This window comes from Solanum verrucosum, unplaced genomic scaffold, assembly GCF_900185275.1.
Source record: "Solanum verrucosum unplaced genomic scaffold, falcon-dt-bn FXZP01000177.1, whole genome shotgun sequence".
NCBI lineage: Eukaryota > Viridiplantae > Streptophyta > Magnoliopsida > Solanales > Solanaceae > Solanum > Solanum verrucosum.
This window is the reverse complement of record NW_026020401.1, coordinates 2,018,827-2,040,790: the sequence shown is the minus strand read 5'-3', so window position 1 is coordinate 2,040,790 and position 21,964 is coordinate 2,018,827. Positions and strand designations below refer to the sequence as shown.

The 21,964-nt window shown below is 33.7% G+C and overlaps 2 protein-coding genes across 2 annotated transcripts; both read right to left on the bottom strand.

Annotated features, from left to right (window-relative positions):
* Nucleotides 1-1,662: 1,662 nt before the first annotated feature.
* LOC125839987 (O-fucosyltransferase 6-like) lies at nucleotides 1,663-5,975 on the bottom strand. The gene is made up of 10 exons (XM_049518964.1): nucleotides 5,778-5,975; nucleotides 5,627-5,686; nucleotides 5,444-5,534; nucleotides 4,998-5,074; nucleotides 3,867-3,955; nucleotides 3,580-3,763; nucleotides 3,061-3,242; nucleotides 2,632-2,734; nucleotides 2,203-2,534; nucleotides 1,663-2,112 (listed from the first exon to the last, which is right to left on the bottom strand). Exons 1-10 carry the CDS (start codon nucleotides 5,973-5,975, stop codon nucleotides 1,677-1,679), a joined length of 1,752 nt encoding a protein of 583 aa, XP_049374921.1. The 3' UTR covers nucleotides 1,663-1,676.
* Nucleotides 5,976-13,000: 7,025 nt separating this feature from the next.
* Nucleotides 13,001-20,465, bottom strand: LOC125839990 (isocitrate dehydrogenase [NAD] regulatory subunit 1, mitochondrial). The gene is made up of 4 exons (XM_049518971.1): nucleotides 19,783-20,465; nucleotides 14,440-14,679; nucleotides 13,755-13,833; nucleotides 13,001-13,546 (listed from the first exon to the last, which is right to left on the bottom strand). The coding sequence occupies exons 1-4, from the start codon at nucleotides 20,308-20,310 to the stop codon at nucleotides 13,272-13,274; spliced, it is 1,122 nt and encodes a 373-aa protein (XP_049374928.1). The 5' UTR covers nucleotides 20,311-20,465; the 3' UTR covers nucleotides 13,001-13,271.
* Nucleotides 20,466-21,964: the final 1,499 nt, after the last annotated feature.

The window sequence follows — 21,964 nt, the reverse complement described above, 5'->3', positions numbered from 1 at the left end:
TTACAACTTCCATACAAATTTTAACAACTACAATAACATACAAACTTAAAATATAATTTTCATATAACTCAAACATAAATTATAATATAAGTTCATTATAATTCAACTGTAACTTCGAATTTCAACAACTAAGACTAAAATTCAGTTCAAAATTGACTTAAATCTTACCTAAATAGCCCCGAATTTTAGATTTGAACTCTCTTCAACGTTTTAGTTCTTTTGAGATATAACCACAGGCAACATGAAAATTGTCGATCATCTCATCACTTAACAATACATTTCTTCTCATGATCGCCTTACGGATTTGTTAACAAAGGCAGGGACACACATATTACATCACTATCTCATCTCCAAATTGCTACTATGTGATCACCGATATCATTTTGAGAAGGATGTTAAACAATGCTATAATTGTATACTTTGCACAAAAGATGATCTTTCTTTGAATAAGAGTCAATTACTGATTGATAGTTATATCAATATATACTCTTTTTCTAGAATAGAACTTTAATCATATAGTAGGAAATCTTATTAGCTTAAAGTCCGTTTGGATTGGCTTAAAAAAAGTATTAGCTTTTAAATCAAAAATAAAAAGTCAAACTTAAATGACTTTTAAGTCAAAAATAAAAAGTAGGGGGAGACCTACTTTTGATTTTTGACTTATTTTAAGTCATGTAAAACTTATTTTATGTCATTTTTTATCTTGTCAAACACTTCCTAACTTGTTTTAAATTTTTTTGACTTATTTTAATTTATTTTTTATATTGGTCAAACACTTCCAAAAGTCAAAAACTGACTTAAAAATAGGTTTGACCAACTTTTAAGTCAATCCAAATATCCTCTTAGTTGGTTGACTATTTGAACTCCAGCCTTATTGGTGAGAGTTTGATTCCCCGCCTCTTAATCCCCTTTCCCCTAGCCCCCAATTAATATTATTTTTTAAAAAGGACTTTAACCCTACAATTGTACAGTACAAGTATTTTGTACTGCATCCTTGAAAATATAGAAGATGGTATTCAGAAAATCTTCATAATTTTATCTGTTGTATGGACAAGATATCTCCATAATTTTTCCAACATCCCCTATCCTATTATGCACATTTGGTAATTAGTTTATAGAGTTTTCATATTGTCTTGTCAAACGATCTTGACCTCACTATCAATCTCTTCTAATCACGAACATAATAAGAATCAATAGTTCATCCAACATTATCAATTATCATCAGAATACACATTCAATTTGTTCATTCCTTTTCTTTAACATCTACAAGAGAAAATGCAAACAAAACGAACCTCGTCCGGTTTCTTCCTATATCTAATTATCCATCCACCCCCTTCAGTCTTTCCAAATTACATCAAGGTTTCCTCCCATTTTCTGAGAATTATACTAATCCTTGTCCAAGATGTAGTGCTGTATATTGCATTCAAATGCAAAGAATCCTCTCAAAACTAGCAAATGATTGAGTTGATCATCTTGCCCACAATACTGTACCTTAACCAGCATAACTGGAGAAACTAGTTATCAATCTGCACTTAACCCTTATGTACAACTTTCTACCCCTAGGCTATGTTGGTATCAACGGAAAATTACACTGTTTATACATGCCTAAAATTACTTTTTTTTTGTATACAGTAGATGTTGAATCCCTTTTCGTTTTTTTTTGTGCATTCACTTCTTCATATATTCAACTCCCTTAGTGAAATTGTGGCTCCGCCAATGCTCTGAATTCCTCCAACCTCATTCTCCATATAATCTGTATCAAACCAATATTGCTCATCCTCAATAATGCGTCTATCGGTCACTTCTCCAAAAGATCTCCTGGTACCATCAGCAGCAGAATCAGTACCTTCTCCAAAGATCATGGCAGGACTTTGGGGAATAGTTACATCTTCTCTAGCCTTGACATTGGTGTCTTCACAAATGCATGCTGATGGATTTTCATGAAACTCGCCCCTGCCTGGCTTTACCTCCATTGGGTCTCCCATGAAACCTATTTGCTGTTTTTGGACATGTGAGGAAAACTCTTCCCAAGTCATGTTATTTCTATCCGTAAACATCTTATAAAGCTTCTTAGCATTTGGACGGATGGTTGGCTTGTGACCGAAGTATCGCCTACAACATGTAATGGATTCCAGTAAATTGAGTATCTCTAACTGAAGCGTTGAAATAAATGCTTTCAAGTTGAAAGTAGCAAGAGCATACCTTCGTCCGGCAAGCATTCGTGCCATATTTCCATTGTTATTTGAAACAAAGACATCACTCTCATCACAAACAATGAAATCTAAAGCAGCCATCCTGGAAGAAAAAGAAGAAAATGGTGCCAGCTCTTCCTTGCTGGCAAGTGTCTCTTTGGTATAAAAATTTGGAAAGAATGCCTTGAGAGGAGCCAACGTCTTCTCGCCCCCATAGATTTCCCCTGATGCAATATAAATATGAACATCTTTACCAAAACCAAGTGCTCTAAGCATAAGGCCAACTTCCTCAGGAGTTAGTGGGCATTTTCCGTTCTTTCTTTCTTTATCTGGATTTGTTACCTGCATTTTATGCCAAAGAAACAACATTGTGTTTAATGTGAGTAGTAGGAGCAACTTACTCGATATTACCAGTTACTATAATAGTTTTATGACATACACGTAATGTCTTCCACCTCTTTCGTATTTTACCCAGTTCTCGTCTTTCCTTGTCTCCTCCACCATAGTAGCATCCAGAGAATGCTAGCATATCTGATTCAAACCTATCATAAGAGAAATAAAACTTCAGCTAGCATATAATAGTGGCGTGGAGAAGTCCACAGTCTACACTAACATGATTAACTTTAAGGTGGCTAAATGAAACTCATTGAATTAAAAAAAAGTAGCACAAAATATAGTCATTCTAGTTTGACACAACTGAATAAGTGCAACAGCAACAAGACTGAGCTTTAGAATTACATCCTATCTAGAGATTGAAAGAGTCATAACGGAGTTCAAAATAGTCTGGATATCTGTTTCTATTGATTGTCAAGTAAGAAAAAAATAACAGCCAGGAAAATCTCGTGAAAGTATCAAATATGCACATTACCTTAGATGCAGCGCAAGGAAGTGCTGGCTTTTCTTTCTTATCCTTTCAACCAATTTTTTTCCCATTTGAATTATGGGATCAGTAAACTTCAGTGCGTGATAGTTGACTCTACATCTCAGCTTCTGTAGCTCCGTATCCAAATGATTGGAGAGTCTGTAATCAAATTTTGTTAACTGAACAGCCTGCATCAGCAAAGCAGATATGCCAGTCTTTCAAAACTTCTAGTCTAGGAAATAAGTTAAACTTGATACAAATGTAGTTAATTTTATTTCCTAATTTCTGTAGCAGAATTTTCAATATGAACACTATAATTTGGAACTGCATCAGTCTTGACTGGAAGAAAAAAAAAATTGAATTTCACAATAATCGGGACATACACATATAAATCAACAAGAAAAGCAGGACACTAACTTAGAGAGACTGCAAGTAATCTTGCAAGAATTTCTGTCAAGGCACCATGTTAAGATGCAAGACACAAGTCAAGCACAATGAAGTAATTCTTACATTAAATTGACTTACATGCTTTTTATTTAAAATTGGCTGGATACGAGTCTGATAACACTCAGCATTGCACTTCCTTGGAACACGTGTTGTGTGCGGAATTATGAGTTCATTTCCCATTCTAGGGAGATCCTTAATAATTTTGACATCCTTTGAGAGATACGAAATAAACCAGTCGACATCAAAAATTTCGGAGAAGTTGCTGCAAAAAAAGGAATGATTACTCCCCCAAAAATGAAGTCACTCAACGAAAGAAAGGATTGATGATAAAATGCATCCAAGTATAAATCATATCAAGTAAAAACCTTGAATCCTTCCAATAGGATTGTTGGTCCAGCTTTGGAATTACAAGGACGGCATTCAAGATATGAGCAGCAACAACAGCATCAATAATCTGCATTCAGCAATAATAGAACTCAAACTCGCATCATTTCAACAATCTCTTCAATGTAACAGTGAAAGAAAAAACTTCCACGCTAAACATCTGTTAATAGCATAAATCCATTAACAATTTAACATGCATGTCACAGATTTAATTTCATTCAAGAAGTGATGGGACACCAAGATGGGCAGGGCATCCCGGTGCACTAAGCTCCCACTATGCGCAGGGTCCGTGGAAGGGCCAGACCACAAGGGTCTATTGTATGCAGCATTCCCTGCATTCCTACAAGAGCCTGTTTTTACAGCTCAAACCCATGACCTCCTGGTCACATGTGACACCATGGTGGTATATGATAAATGTGGCATGAAAAAGAAAAACTAGATCCATTACTAAAGGACAAAAAGCGCATGAAAAAGGAAATAACTGGCTATCAATTTTCTTCAATTTCCCAGTGACTATATGCATCAGATCATTGTTGTTAATTAGTTCTTCTAGGTCAAAGGAAGAATATTTAAAATGAGGTAAACTTATTCAGGAGAAGATTGTCTGCTTCTTTTACTTAGATTTGATGGAATATGAGGTGAAGCTTTCATCACAGTGGTTTTGCTTGGCTGCTCACTCATGTCAATAATTGGTGATTACCTAATTTGAACAAGGTTTGTGAGGGAAGATGCCTCATAGAATCCTGTTAGACATGGTTTAATCCGCGGCAGGAAAACCTTGGGATTTAAGATTCGATGTGTTTCAACATGTAAAGGTTGTATTTTACCTTATTTTAGTTGTTTATTTCTCAACAGCTACAAAAGTCACAACTTGGAGTAAGTATATATACTCAAAAATGTCATGGGGAAGATGCACTCGTAACTAGGAATTCAAATACTAGAAGATCCCGTTGAAATGACTAAGATAGCATATCTTGCAAAATAGTAACATATCAACGAAAGAGCCATTTCCATCAATTGCTACTATAAGTATGAAATTAAATACTAGCGTCTGTCCATGTTATTGATCTTCTATTAGTGAAAAATTATCAGTTACAGGACAAGAGCAATACCCCTGTTCTCTGTTGATTCAAGCCTCCACTAGTTGCAATCAACAAGTACCTATTAGGAAGTGTATTAACCTCAGCAGCTGCAAAATGTTATCAGGTCCCATATCAAACAGATAGAAACAGATGCAGAGACGAATCTAGAATTTGAATTTTATGGGTTCAGATTCTTAATTCTACCACCTTCATCAGTATAAGTGCCATTTTCAAATGAGCCCATAGATTGTTCACTGGATATGAAAAAAATTACACTTATACTGATTGTTAAGGCCATTATAATTTGCTATGACAACGACAAGCCATATAAATACACAGCAGAGTACCTCTGCCCCACCCGCCCCCCCCCCAAAACCACCCACCCACACACACCAGCCCGCCTCCCTCATTAGCAATTAATGATGAAAATGAGCAATCAATTGGATTGGAAACCTAAAAAAGGGAAAACCACTCACTTGGAAACTCGTCACTGGCAATACTGCAACCATGGTAGATATTCGATTTCTTCGAATTCCATATATCTCGGCTTAATCTCCCTTCTCCCATCTATCAACGCCGAGGATAAATCAACCACGAAAAATCAAATCAAACAAACAAAAACTCATGATCGAAATGTAAAATCCGTAACGCTCACTCACTGGTTCCTGAATCACTTGTTCTTCAAGCAGGTTCCTTCGGGGCTCCGTTCCATTATAGAACTATAATGGCAACACAAAACTAATCAAAAACACAAAAAAAAAAACAGATATAACTTTTTTCCTAACGTAACCAACATTTCGTGCTTCTCACCAAGCTGATGAACTGATCATGGCGGCTATCAATTGGAGGAGCTATATAAGACATCAACACAAATAGAATGAGAACAACAACGGATAAAGCAGTAAAAAAAGGAACAAACTGGAAAATGTTGCTCCGTCTCCGGCATAGAAGAATGATCGGAAATCCTACAAACACCGCCGTTTCACGGTGATGTTTTCTGTTCTTCATGTTTCATAAAAATCTTAAGAATCGATCAATATCGCCGGTAATTCAACGAACTCAGGGAGCTAACAATCTGCTCGGAGTCTCCGCCTCCGACGATAACAGAAAATATATTTGCAGGTAACGTATAATGTGTTGTGTTATATATGCTTACAACAACTAATTAATACGTATTTATCTGTTTAATTTGTTTAATCCTTAATTAATTAGTAAAAAATAAGTGTAGCCCTCGACTAAATCGCACCTAAAATCTTAGTTAATACAATATTAAGAGTAGTCACATTTATCATGACTTTCTATTTTGAATTGATCTGCAGGGAGTATAACAATACGGACAAATCTGCATGAACTTCATTTGTCCTTTTTGTTCCTTTCGTATTAATTTGTTTCACTTCTTTTTTAGTCCGTTTAAAAAAAAATACGAAAAAAATTAAAATTCTCACGCTGCGGTTTCAATTGAGATTGGGGTTGATATAGTTGAGGACTTAAAATCCTCATGTTAGTTGTTCTATTTACTATAGTCGGAGACTCTAAATTCTTGGTAATCAATATTTGAATTTTTTTTCTTTCTTAGCAACTCTTTTATTTCAATTTCTTACCTGACATATTTAACATCATAAGATTAAAAGACATTTTGATACATTTAACATATTTTTAATTTTATACCACAAAATTTTAAAAACAAAAAATGAATTACCTCTTTTATTTTCAAGTTTGAATGGAGTGGGAGTATGAAAAGGATCAAATAAACCTTTGGATTTTATTAGAAATTAGAAGTAACAAATATACTCTTATATAGAAATTTTTTAATTAAATTAAATCTATTATTTTCGTTAGATAAAAAAAAGTATATTTGAATCGTTTGTATGATGATAGAGTTACATTTTAACTACTTTTACAACGGAATTTTAAAAAATATAACAGACCATTTTTTATTAATTTAATTTGATAATGTAAAATAAATACAGTTCATTTTTTGTTTATAAACAAACAATAGAATTGGTCTTCGTAGCCATTGGCGGAACAAAATATTGTTGAGTATTTTGTGCTTATCAATTATCACTTTCTTTTTGTGATAAGTAAAAAATTGCTTATATTTCTCAAAAACTATATTGATATGTACTTCATCTGTTTTAATATGTGTGAAGGCGTTTCGAATATGATGGTCAAAAAAATTAAATTTGATTATAGATTGAGTCAAATGCTTTTAATTTTTTATAATAAAATTTACTCACTTAAAATGTAAATGAAATATACTATACATTAGCATAGGTAATAATTCAAAACATTTTAAGAAAAAATTGAAGACATTATAGTCAAAGAAAAAATTGTTTAATTCCCTAAATAACAAAATCTTCCTATAAAAAAATTAAATGTGTACCTAGTCTTACTTGTTATTGAATCTATCATTAATTATGTAAAAAACTCATGCTTTGGAGTATTTTTGTATCCCTTGCCAAGCCCTAGTAATCAAATACGCTTTTATTCTATTTCAATTTGATTGAACCCAAAATAATGAAAATTTTAAATATTGTTATTTGAATTATGATATTTATGTAATTTTAAAATTAATAAAACTAAAAAAGTAACAATATTTATGTTACTATAAAAACTTTTAAAAAAATAATAATAGAAATATTTCATTTGTTTTAACGGATTAATAAAGAATTAGAGTCGACCAAAGTGAACGAAGGGGATAAGATAAAAGATTTTGCTGCAATTATTTGCGATAATAATATAATTGTTGTTATATTATACTTATCATTAATAATAAATATGTGTATTAATAATCAACACACTATATAAATGTCTTAGCGACTTTGGATGCGATGACATTAACTCAATTATTATAAAATATTTTTGCAGCAATATCTTTAAAAAAAAATTATTGTCGTTAAATGTTTCTTTTGTTATAGCGAAAACATTAAAAAATATTCTCACCAGCTCAAATTATTCATAGTAATTTTTAAAATAGTTATTTCAAGTTACTTTTCATTTTAGAAGGTCAAGACTAAATTAATTTTTTTCCTCATTTTATTCTTAATAGTATTTATTTTTGAAGACTAAAAATAACTCAATAAGATATAAATGAGGATAAACCCCCTCAACTTAATCAATATTTTTGCTAAAGAAAGGTTCCATTAGATAATTTGACACAGAATAAGTATATGAGAACTTATATACATGGTGTTTGTTGAACAAAGACATAGATAGAAATAGAGAAAATTATGTTATCAGGTAAATATGTGATATGTATTTATAATATATTATTATATTTTATAAAAATTACAATTTATAGATATAGTTAGAATTTTGTTGCTATTTTCTCTCTCCTCTATTCCTTTCTACATAGCCTCTCTTTTTGCATTCTTGCTCGCTTCTATCTTCTCTCTCTGTCATATCTCTCCCACGACTCTCTCAGCCTCCTCTCCCTCAATATAAATACAAATTATAACAATCAATTATACAAATATAAATATTAACAGTCAATTATACAAATACAAACGATAACAATTAATTATACAAATGATAAGTGTCAACTACACAAATCTTTTTCACATGTATTTGCTGATAAAACATTGATACAAATGATAACAATCAATTATACAAATTCAAATGTTGAACTTGATACAACATTTATACAATTGTATTCGGATACAAATTGTATATGTTAATACAATTGATACAGTATTGATACAAATGATAATAATCTATTATACAAATATAAATATTGAACTTGATATAACATGATATAATTGTATTCGCTGATACAATTTATTCATTGATACAAATTGTATTTGTTAACACAATTGTATTCATTGATACATAGTTACATATATACAATTATCCACATATATATAAATATAATTATTAATACATATACATACTAGTTACATATAATATATAATTATCCAACAGATGTACAAATACAATCATTGATACATATACATACAAGTTACATATATATATACAAATATTCAGCAAATATGCAAATACAATTAGTCTCTCTGCTCTCTCTTACTCACCTCTCTCCTTCCTCTCTCAATCTCGCTAGCATCTTTCCTCTTATAACATACAACTACGAATCGTAACCAAACAAACTATAGCTATTTTGTCTTTTATAGTCATAGATATTTTTGGAATTTCCTCATCCAAATATGAATACACACGAGGATGATTAGTTTATGAATTTGGGGTGGGCGTTTAACGGATAAGCTGTCAAATTGTTTGGTGTTAGATATAGATGGCGATGATTTAACATCCTAATTAGGATTAATTGGAAAAGATTAATTTGGGACTAGCAATTGTGACATCTACTCTACTTATTTTGTACTCCCTCCATCCCACGGTAACACGATTCGAAATTCGAGAATTAAACTATGTAATTTTTTTATATGAATTATATATGTAATATTATTATTCTTTAAAATAAAATTTATATATTTAAAAATGTAAAAGTTATATGAAATATAGTTAAAAAGAATAACTTTGGTTTTTCAAATTGTAATTGTGTGTATTTTGTGGGGGTGGACCCACATACACCCTTCGGGGTGCTCCAGCACCTATTAATCTCGACATAAAATTATTTATATATAGTAGTAATTTGTTTAAAAATTGACTATATTAAACGTTCAGCACTTGGTGAACAAATCTCATAATGGGTGCTTTGGTTTTGTAGCTAGTTTGAAGGCTTTGTGTCTAGGGGAAGTCAGGTTCGATTCTCGCTAATAACAACTATTTACTCATTTTCTAATTTCCTCTTTCCCTCTCAATATAAACTCACATGTTTTTTCCTTTTTGGTGAAATGACAAAATTAAAAAGTCATGTCCAATTACTTTTCTTATTTTTCTTGAGAAATTTTGGCTATTTGATTAAGAAAACCTTCAAGCTAAAAAAGATTTTTTTTTTTATGATAGTATTAATCTTATTTTTCCTCATTAATATTTTAAATATTGTGTTTAAATAATTGTGCACTTATACTATGTGATTTATAATAATTTTATATCAAAAGAAGTGAGCTCTTATAAATTAACAATCCTGAATTCGCCAGTGATATTTTATCGACATAAAGTAGGACAAATAGAGCAAGTGGATTTGTATATTGTCAAGACGTGCGATATTCATTAAATTATCTCATTTCAACGTAAGCTAGAGTTGTTTGTTGAAAATTGGAATCATGTAATATACTATATTAGTACACCAAACTTAAAACTATTTTATTTTTTTGAAGGGTTTGGTCAACTGTTATATGAGGCCGTTGACACTCCACAATCATTCATAATTAATGTTGAATGAATTACTAGTTGATCTTTCAATTTTCATTCATAATTAGTAGGTCTCGAGTTTGAGTTTTGTGTATAATTATTTTTTTGATTGAAAGTGGTTTTCTTCGAATGGAGTCCTATTGATGTGAATTGGAATAGTCGAATTCTAATGTGAATATCGGATACCGAACATGGATGAGATGGGAAAAAAATTGATCTTTTCAATTCCAATAATCATTAGTTATTCTTGTAATTTACTACTCAAATATCCTTTTATTTTTATTTATCCATATTTAACTTGGCACAACCCTTAAAAAACAATAAATAGATAGGTAATTAGACTACATCAGTTGTATTAATTATAAGCCATCTAAATATTAAAAAATGAATTGTATTTAATAGTAAAGGTAAAAAAGACACAAAATGGTAAATTATCTCTTGATTTTTTAAACTAAACAAATAAAGTTGAACAACTATTTTTAGTATATTGGACAAGTAAAGATATACGGAAGGAGTAATTTTCTCTTTTAATCATTAATTATCCTTAATGTGTAATTGTGCACGGTTTGTGAACATATATGGTATATCTTAATTGTGTTGGAGCTCGACTAATTCAAATTTGTGTTAGGTAAGATCCTATTCGAAGGATAACGCTTCTTAACAAGGATTTTTTCATATTTAAAGCTCAAGTCTAAGACCTCTAATTAAGAAAGGAACTATTACTTGTACCACATGTTAAGATAGTATATAAATATAGATATATTGTGATTCAATTGCGCATATATGGAGTTTGGCCAAATGTAGATAAAAAGAGAAGGAGTCAGAAAAGTAGAATAATTATTGGTGGTGAGAACATGCAAACCAGTCAGATTCATATGTCCTAAATATATCAACAAGGGTTATGGTAAATGGACGAATAAGTATTTTTTCATTCTTAATTAGAGTTTTGTGTTCGAGTCCTTTTAGGTACAGAGTTATCTTTGTTAGAAAGTGTTTTATTCTCAACATGAGACATTTCGATGTAAATTCAAATTTAATCAAACTCTAATATGAGTAAGGAACACTGGATGAGAAATCAAAAAAATAAACATATGTCCTAAAAATATAGTGGATTAGTTTATTAAGGAGCATAATGTAATTGCCAATTTTTAAGTTGTGGCTAAAATTTTGAACACTTTGCAAATGTTGGCTAAGTTTTAAACAACTACCGTAAAAGGTGCTACCTGATGCCATTTTCACTTCCCGAGCCTTGATCTGCCTTGGGCCACTTTTAAGTCTATGATGAAAACAAAAAAATGAGTGGAATCGTCAGTTGTTTGAACTTTTTTTTTCTCACCTAGTGTCGAATACTCACATTCGAGTCAATTAATCCAGACTCAACGTTGGGATAGGGCTCCGTGGTAGCACTTTCTATCATGGATTTTTCCATGTATGAAATATCTTATTAAAGAAGCAACTTCATTCACTTCACTACATCCCTAAGTGGTCAGTTTTTAAATTTATAATCAAAGATTAGCCATTATTTTGGAAGTTGGTTAGAAAATAGTTACTTTTTCATGTGAAATAATATTTGCACAAAGATTATTTTTAGCTAAAACACTAACCAGTCCCAGCACCTGTTGGAGTTCAAAGTTTTGGAAAGTAAAATTCTAGCATAATATGTTGAAGTTTCAAATCATGAGGCCTCGGGTTCAAGCCCCTTGAGTACAGAGTCACCTTTGTTAGGGAGTTATTCAGGGACTTCCCGGGGCAAATCCGAATTTAGTCGGACTGTGGGTACCGGACACCGATGGAATTTGGGAAACAAAAAAAAAAAGGTATTATGAGTGAAACAACGATAAAGTATATTAAAATAGGTATCATGAGTGAAATAAACATGTATAATATAATATGTGAGAAGATTATTTTACCCAAGATACTTCTTCTGAATTCAAAGATAATGTCTTGTAGTTTCAACTTCAACAAATTCAAACTCATTGAAACTATTCAAAACATCATGATTGTGTCTTGGAGTTTGAAAAAAATCTGGCTATAAAAATTGCAGCAAAACAATTCTAAAATAAATTTTTGGGCTAGAACTCCAGCATAGTGTGTTGGAATTTCACGTACTTTTTACACTTGTAAGAGATCTAGTCACGAACTATAACGAAGTGTAAATGAAATTTCACTAGTAAGAGCTACAGAAATCTTTTTCATAATTAAGCTCATGTTTGGTCATAGATTTTAGTTTTTTATTGTTTTAAAAAAGTTGATTTGAGTGAAGTTTTTATTGAAGTTGAATGTGTTTGACCGCATGGCGCAGACATATTTAATTTATTTATCCAAAAAACATGAAACATGACTTATACAATTATATCCATGAGTTCTAAACACTATTAGGGGTCATTTGATTGAGAACAGGTACCCCAAAGCAATTAATAGTACGATATGTTATTATCTCTTGATTGAGAAAAAGTACCCCAAAGCAATTAATCGCACAATATGTTATTTCGAGATAAGTTATTCCACCAAATATATGGGATAACTTATTCCATCACTATGACAAAAATGTTAGTGATAAATTATCCAATTACCTAATACCTCCAACCAAATGTGAAATAAAATAATCCATACATTTTTTCCTTAAATTATTATACCTTATACCTCACACCAACGACTCCTATAATAGCTAACTAAGTCGGTCCTTCTAGCTTACCGGGGAAGGGAGCAAACAACCATGAACCATTTGACATGTTTCGGCAAACAAGCCATACAAACTGTTCTTGAGCTCAAAAGTTGGTATCAAATTTATTCACCTTCATTACAAAAAAAACATTCTATAGGAAATAAATGGCTATAAGCTTGTAAAATCCTGTTTCTTACAGTAATATTTCCACTTGGGAGATTCACGTTATTTTGTGAAATGTGCCATCTTGAAAGGCATGGTGCACCAACAGAAGTAGGAAACAATTGGAGTCATCGCAAGGATGATAAATTAAAAACATGTTGCAGCATGATTAATCTCGAGTACGGAAGATATGGGAGTGGGTTTAGAAATTAGTTCAGATTTGCAATGACAGCATCCGTGATTTCTTGGGTGGTGCAGTCTCCACCAAGATCCTTGGTCATGTATTTACCTTCGGCAATTACACGCTTCACTGAAGTCTCTAGTCTATCTGCAAATGAAGGGAACTGCAGATGTCTCAACATCATGGCTGATGAAAGAAACAAGGCAATTGGGTTTGCCTTCTTTTGCTCTAGTATCTTGTCATTTCCTACATTTCCTGCTGAAGCACCTTGCTCAAACACCGCATGGTCAGCCCCCACGTTGCCTGATCCACAAGAAGCCAGCCATATAAGTCACATTTAGACCTTCTTCGAGCTTTAAAGCAGCTCAAAAGATGAATATGATCATTTTATATCAAAATTGACCAGATAATCCTACAGAGTAGAGGGGATGTAATAATATGCAGAAATTTTTTTTGAAACATATCCACATCAATTTAGAGAGAACAAATTCTAACTGTCACTTAAATGTACCTCCTGGCATAACACCTGTGCCTCCAGCAATACCAGCTGCTGTATTTGCTACCAGATTTCCATAGAGATTAGGGGTGACCTGTGATATACAACTTCAAATTCATATCCAGACTGAAACATTTAGTGACAATGTAATGTCAAGAAAAGCGCACACTGTGAACAGAATACAAAAGTAGGTTCCTGTCATGCAATATGGATAAGGATTACAAAATCTATTCTGTAAACTTCCAAACTTGTTAAATACCAGCAAGACAAAAGTGCTGTTATATTTCACATTTCAGCAACCTAAAGTAAGAATTTCATCTTTTCATTTGCTGGAACTCTCAATCCTTTTACCCATCCTAATAGCAAGAGAAAGAGAGAAGGATAAATATGCTAAAAGGTCAGCCCAGCATTGTAGTTTAACTAGTCTAACATGTGATGTTTAGCCTAGCAATCACCAGGGTCCTAATACTCCGACTTGTATAAGAAGCTTTTAGCTCTCTATCCCTGCTCCCCTCCCCTACCCCAACCCCAAAAAGACTTCCATTTTTTCAGGATGAAATGAGAAGTCCAAATAGAGAAGAAATTGCATACAGCTTTACCATCATGCAGGAAAACTCACCGTGTCAGTAATCAAACATCAACAAAAAAAGAGAACGATCAAGAATCTTAAATAGAAGAGAGTAATAGGCAGAACTTGTACCATAACATCAAATTGCTCAGGCTTTGATACAAGTTGCATGCAACAGTTGTCCACAATGATCTCATTGTATTTGATCCCAGGGTATTTGCTTGCGATCTCTCGACAAGACTCTAAAAATAAACCATCTGCAAGTTTCATAATGTTTGCTTTGTGCACAGCAGTCACTACCTTGCGATTGTTGAGGTATGCATATTCAAAGGCATATTTAGCAATTCGTTCTGAGCAAAACTTTGTCATCACCTAGAAAATTCACATACCAAAGATAATAACAATAAGAATCTGCAAGAAAGAAAATGTTGGACGGCTCTTAAAGTTAAACAGGAAACCGCAAAAGATAGTATAAAGAACTTGAGAAGAATCATCCGGTCTATTGGGAGTAATTAAAATTTATCCTAAAAAAGGAAAGAAGTTGAGAAAAAATGGCCCATAATGTCCTTACACTTAAAGCCCCAGGGGAATTAAAAATAAAAAGAGGGGGAAGAAACTCTTGAGCACACAGGCAAAGAAAAGTACATAGGGACCACTGAACAAGTACTCCACAACAAAATAATTGGAAAAAGCAAAAAAATGTAACAAACCGTCCCAGCTTGGAAATTGCAACAGCGAGACAAACAAAGTTGCTATGGAAATATTGCAACAGGCAGATGATGGAGTTGACAATTCAAAGATCCTCTAAAAGCAAGCACGAGCTAGGTCCTAATCTAATGAAAATGTTACTCGTTACAGTAAGTTTACCAACTTACAAGAAAAATCAAGGGATGAGCAAAGAATGATCGCACCAGATCTCAGGTAAAAAGACTCTAGTGATTGATTTGTACATCAATATTAGATTCAGATGTGTAATTAAACTGTCTTGCAAACTACTTTAAAACCTGGATATGTTATCTGGTTTAGACAAATATCATTTAGATAATCTTAGCATATGATGTACTTGAACATTTAGATAATCTTAGCATATGATGTACTTGAACTAGTTCTTTTCATTACAACACTGGCACAGAATATCTCTGGCTGTGCTGCACAGAATATGTTAGGTGCTGGTTAACAACACAAAATGTAATATTTTGGGCCTTAACATAGAAATTTTGACACAAAGAGAGAAGGAGAGTATGTTCAGAAGATAAAGTAAGAAAGAAACTCTTGAAGAATAACAGAGAAACCCAAAGGCTGAGTTTGTTCATACATTAAGGCAAAACAACCAAGAAAGAAACGTGATAGAACTATACACTTCTCAGCAACAAATTGGACATCTGATAATGAACAAAATTATACATGAGCAACTTATCTAACAGGAGATTGAACATCTGGTAACAAACAAAATTATACATGAGCAACTTATCTAACAGGAGATTGGCAAATCACTAAGAAATACGAAACACTAGCACTTTTCTCATAGAATCATTTCAATACGAACAAGTGTAACAGAGCCCTTTCAACTATTTAACTTGTGGCAACATACTCCTTCCAACTCTATTTTCCCCAAATGCCTCTCCAAACGATGACAAGTTTACCTTTAGTTAGCTTCACTACAGCAACTATGAAGTTTATGGGCATAGACATTATCACTTTTACCTCTTCTTGGCAATGATTCAAGGTCCAACATTCCAGGAACATCCCTCCCCCTCCTTCAGATCACCTTTTCTAACTCGTCCTCCTTCCTCCCAACCATCCTCCCCCCAAAAACAGAATTGATGCTGCCGTTCAACTCTTTTTTTATTACCTTAAAATAAAAAAACACATTGCGTGAATAAGAAGTTATTTCAATTACATTTTCACTTTTACCTCTTCTTGTCAATCTTTTTCTAGGTCCTCCTCATTCATCTCATCCTCACCCCCCACACCCCAAGACAGAACTAGTGCCGCTGTTCGACTCATTTTTTATCACCTTAAAACAAAAGTCACATTTGCGTAAATTAAAATTTATTTCCATTCTCTTCCACATCCATTGGCTTTGCCAATATAAATTGTTCAGTGTTAATTTACAAGCATTCAGAAAAGGAAGAAAGTACTTGGTGAAGACGAAGAAGAAGAAAAGAAAGAAGCAAGAAAGGGGAAGAAAACACGAGAAACTATTATTTTCTTTGTTTTCCCTTGAATTCTTAGAGTTGTCTAACTTTCAAAATTTACTCATTCAAAGAAGTACATGACAAACTTTCTCATCCACTTTCAAACAGAATTTTACTGGAGAGGGCCTTTTTATTAATTTTGACGATTGGATCTCTCTATGAATGGAAAGGGGGTGCTTCAGACGGGTTGCTAATTATCCAATAGTCAAAGGGTCAATAAGAGAAACAAACTCCCAATGCTCCAATATATATGACTCTTTGATTTTTGGATATTTCCAAATGTTTGACACCATTCTATCTTTATACAACTTACAACTATTAAGAATTCAAATACATGAAGCTATTCAAACTTTGAACTTTTACCTTTAATTTTCTCCAGCATACTAACTTTTCAACCATTACTTAAATAATTTCTTCCACTAAATAAATTGACGGCCCCCCAAACATGGAACGATATTTCATTTTGGCACCTCATCTTGAGGTCGTCATATATAGTTCCATTTTTTCTGGTTAATTATAAACCCACTTAAAACTTTCTGTGAGAAGATGATGCCTGAAACATGGAAATTTCAAGAGAAAGTCCGATGATTGCTTCTCTGCTTTCTGAGCTAGTTTCTTGATTTACTCGTGTCTGTTCGAATACTAAGCATGGATAACCCAGTTGTGGTGTAGTTCTGGTGTCTGTCCAACTGTTGTTATTTGGTTGGTTGCTTGTCAGTGACTGTTTTGTGGTTCTATTTCATTTAAAAACTGGCAGTGAGTGAGATTACGAAATGAGAAAGGAGCTGGAAGTTTTAAAATAAAAGGTTTATACGGAATGGTGGAAAATGGAGTGGAAGAGGAGGTTAACAGAGGGGGCGAATATTTGGCACATCACATACATGGAATATGCATGAGACTAGAAAACCGCCCGGAAGAAGATGTAAAAAAATCTATGTAAGCCAATCTCGGTTGCATGGAATAAAGGACTTGGAAGAAGAGGAGGAGGGAGGGGGGGGGGTGAGGGGAAGAAAAAAGTAGAATTGGAATAGCCACGTGTACTCTTTCATTTGTTCCCTTGCCACTTCACAACATTTATAGCCTTTTTTGCCAAACTTGTAAAATCAGCTTATTTTGTAAAAAGTGCTTTTCAAAAAGTACTTTGGTGAAAAGCAATTTGGATTTGGCTAATAAATTTTTTTAGAAGCACTTTTGAGCCGTTGTTAGCTTTTGGCCAAGCTTTTAAAAGTGCTTCTAATATTTTCTCAAAAGCGTTTCCCGAAAAAGTACATAAAAACACTTTGGCCTTGGAAAAGCCTGACCAAACTGGTTATTAAACTACATGTGATTGGCCTTTTTGGACTAATTGTTCATTACGTGTTCAATAGACACATATTTGACAAATTAAAGTGTTCAATAGGTACAACCCCAAGATAAGATGTCAATATGAAATATTATGCCAAATTCGAGGGCCGTCGATATATTTGGCCTATACTATATAAGCCAAAATAACATCATATACTCCATGTCCACCATCATATTAAATGAAACAAAGAAACTATTTAGTTTAAGGAAGTTGCCACAAAAAGATAGTTAGGACCTCAAAGGTACTTTTTTTTTTTTTTGATTACCGAGAAATCCATCTGTGACCCACCCTTTGGACCAATCACAGCCTTCTAAACTCGGTGGATAATGGGCCCGCCCCTCTACCCTTCTCCACTTAAATACCAGGCTTCGCTTTGCATGGTGACCTCAATGGTACTTTCCCTTTTTATAAACAACACTTATGGATATATATGACTCAACTTATTTAAAAATTAAAATTTTCATTCATTTAATATCATAAAAGTGCACCTCATGGTTGTATTATGTTTAGAATGGAAATCACCACAATGTTTTAACAAGTATGACCGCATACAGTTTGGGTACGTTGATAGGTAGATGAGGAAAAGAGTCATCTTGAGATGACCTACGATGAGCTCATATTACAGCCTACTTTATGGAGGTGACTCAAGACCCTTATGGATCTAGAGCACCAGAAAAAGAGGAGTTCTTCATGGTGTGCGAGTACGATGTAAAGTTATGACTCTAAGTTTCACAACCATACCAGAGGTCAGGCACGCTTGACTGAGCAACCATAGGTAATAGTTAAGAATTAGGACAAAGTGTTGAATTCTACTTAATCTCAAAAAAGTGTTGGAACTCTAGAGGCCTAACCCCAATTATTTTGAATTGTATTTTCACTTAGAATCTATAATGACATTGACAGTTAAGTGTTTTCCCCTAGCTTGTGATAAGAGTCAATGTGATGGTTCTCTGCGGTGACCTGAACTATTTGATCGGATACCATCAGAATGGTGTTTACTATCAATTTGCAGAGTTAAAAACAGATCAAGTACGTGCGAAGAGCAGCAGAATAGTGCATCATTGCAGCAGGACCTACAACTAAAGCTATATGGGCCATCAACATAGACTTTTGTTCTTGCTCTGTATAAGCACTTTGGTCTCCATCCGAAATTGTAAAAACACAGTTCCTTTTGTTGTAGGAGTAGGCAGAACCAGATGCTTAGCACTGTTCAGACTTTCTCGGAAAATGTTTAAGGTTTCTTTAGGCTTTTCCTCCAACATCTATTAGAACAATCCTAATAATATAACGTATTGAGTTCAACCATGGGCCTCCATTTTCTGAGAGGGTAATAAACAAAGTAGAATCTTAGAAAGTATGGGACTAAACTCAGCTGGTATACAATTTGAAATCCTACTAAGGATGAGGATTTGGGTCTTCAAATCCAGGAAGGGGAGAATTGATATTATCCAGAATGATTCTGTCTATCACACGACAAGGATAAGCTTTGGACTAGATGGGTCTAAATCTCGTTAAAAGACAAGGATATGCCTTCAATCTCCCTAACTTGTTTGCAACTTCTGTATAAATAAAATACCTTCTACATTACAGGAAGTAAAAGTAGACAATTCTTATGACCCTCAACACTCAGTTGCCTTAATCTACTTTAAAATCCAGTTGATGAAGCCTTCTAAGTGTAGGTTCTCTTTGGTTTTCAATTAATCCAAGCCTCTAGTCACTTCATTCTGCTGCCATTTCCATTTGCTCTAAATGTCTAAGATAAGGTTGATATCAATATAGCACCAAAACCTCTTTGATTACCTAAAAGAATTACTACTTGACATTGCATGAATATTATTCCAAAAACAACGATCCTACACAAAACACTACACGTTTAAAACCAAGTCAAGCTCAGAATAAACAAGTAGTGAATAAAGGTGAAAGTAAGAGTACCTTCAGACTCTCTACAACACCGGGAACAACCTCATGCTCCAATCCCGAATATTCCCCCTCAGTATTCTCCCTAATAACAACAATATCAACGTTCTCATGACGCGTAGGAAGGCCTTTCAAGTTGAAGCAGTGAACAAGGGAAGCATATAGATCAAGCTCTTTCCTAAGCTGAACATTGAGAGAGCTAACACCACCACCCACGGGTGTCTTCAACCCTCCTTTTAAACAGACCTTATTCTTCCGGATCGAATCCATCACATCCGGAGGCATACTCTTCATATCTCCATGAACATCATAACGCTCAAAGTATACAGGAGCGTGCATCGCCTCCATGACTTGTTCAACAGCACCAGTTACTAGAGGTCCGATCCCGTCACCGGGGATGAGTGTGACGGCGCGTGGGGTGCCATCGCCGGGTCGGGGCATATAGGTGACGGATCGGATGGATGTTAAGGCATGGGATGGAGAGGGAGATGGAGATGGGGAGGTGAGGAAGTGCTTGAGGATGGGTAGGGTTCGCTTGGCCATTGATCGGAAAATGGTTGAGGAAGTTTGACTATTGGGGCATGGAAAATAGGGTGGGAGCTGATGAGGAAGGGAAGAGACGGGTGATGAAAGGGGAAAAGGGAAAAAGGGAAGGAAAGGAGGAGGAAAAAGGAGATGCCGGAAAACTGACCACTGACGGCCCACGAGAGCAAGGGAGGGGCAATGTCAAGTGTCAACTAGTAATTTTTTAACGTCTGATACCAATTCCGTTTGTACATAACATACTGACGTTTATTTTTTGTCAAATTGTCAATATGGTGCTATTTGGATTTTAAATTTTAAATTTTAAATTTGTGTTTGTTTAAGATAAATTCAAATGAAATTTAATTTCAAAATACTTCACATAAACATGTAATTTAACTTGGTTTCAATTGACATTTACACCCTCCAATTTTGAGTGTGTACAAATAGGCACTTGAATTTGGATAAAATTGAACAAATAGACACATTCATCCTACGTGGCATTCTACATGACAATTTTGTGTCATGTGTGGCGTTTTTACATGTATTATGTTACGTAAGACGTGTGTGTCTACTTGTTCCATTTTATGATAGTTTAAGTATTTATTTGTGCAGCCAAAGTTGGAGGTATAAAATATCAAGTTAAAAAACATATTTATGTATTATGCATATTTGAGAAGCTTGACAACAAATACGCAATCTATTTCTACTTCCTGTTCTTTACCTCCCTTTTTTGGCTAGTACCCGTTTTGTCATAGATTTCTCAAGTAAAATTTGGAGGAAAAATTGGCAAATAGTGTTTGTCCATACAATTTGCCATTATTTGGCAAATTTCCAAATACTAAAAAAAACTAGTATTTGGGTCAAATCTCATTATTTGAGATCTTTTAAAAATTCAAATTATACACTAAACTTTTGTCTTTTACAAAGACACCCTCTATAGTAGTTGTTTGTGGTCTATTACATAATTGTTTACGTGAACACCAAAGTAGTGATGAAATATTCTATGAAAGTGATGATATGATTGTTGGTGAACAATTGGGTCAGGGTAACAAAATTGTGTACTTTGTCTACTTCACGTTGTATGGAATGATGTTTGTTGCACTCACTCCAAACTACCACATTCCTCCATTGTCATGGACACTACTTGTTATTTGTTGCAACGAAGATCCAATTGACTTGTAATACAAACTTATGGTTAGTTTTGATAGTTTTTAAAACTTATGAATATAAATCATATTTTTTCTAAAAAGTGAAAATATGTTTTCCAAATATTATGGTCAAACACGTGGTGAAATTTTACCACTTCAAGAATCCTGTAACATGTGTTTTTTTTTCTTTTCCAGTTCCACTTCACATTTCCCTAAAACAATACAGAGGCACCAAGCCATTTCATTTAAAGCTCTGACAGAAAGGAAAGTTACAAAACCTTCAAAGGAGAAAAAGATAACATGGAAAGTATGCATTATAACGCGCACATGAGCAGAAGCCAAGATGGAAATGTGAAAATGAACTCTTCCCAAGATATAAACACTGCATGAGGATCATTGTTTGAAGGTTCAAACCATGATAGACAAGCTCGTACCTGAGCGAATTCAAGGCTGAACCCCCAACGGTAAAGCTTAGTTTATAATTTTATAGGTCCATCAACTAGAATACAGTGTAAAACGAAGAA

What these genes read in the sequence shown, in the direction of transcription:
- LOC125839987 (XM_049518964.1), bottom strand. Translation starts at nt 5,975, where the DNA reads ATGAAGAACAGAAAACATCACCGTGAAACGGCGGTGTTTGTAGGATTT. An exon ending in ATGATCAGTTCATCAGCTTG is followed by an intron (nt 5,687 to 5,777) that starts GTGAGAAGCACG and finishes TTGCCATTATAG; the next exon opens with TTCTATAATGGAACGGAGCC. An exon ending in TCCTATTGGAAGGATTCAAG is followed by an intron (nt 3,764 to 3,866) that starts GTTTTTACTTGA and finishes CTTTTTTTGCAG; the next exon opens with CAACTTCTCCGAAATTTTTG.
- LOC125839990 (XM_049518971.1), bottom strand. Translation starts at nt 20,310, where the DNA reads ATGGCCAAGCGAACCCTACCCATCCTCAAGCACTTCCTCACCTCCCCA. An exon ending in GTGTTGTAGAGAGTCTGAAG is followed by an intron (nt 14,680 to 19,782) that starts GTACTCTTACTT and finishes TGAATTTTCTAG; the next exon opens with GTGATGACAAAGTTTTGCTC. An exon ending in CTGAGCAATTTGATGTTATG is followed by an intron (nt 13,834 to 14,439) that starts GTACAAGTTCTG and finishes TGTATATCACAG; the next exon opens with GTCACCCCTAATCTCTATGG.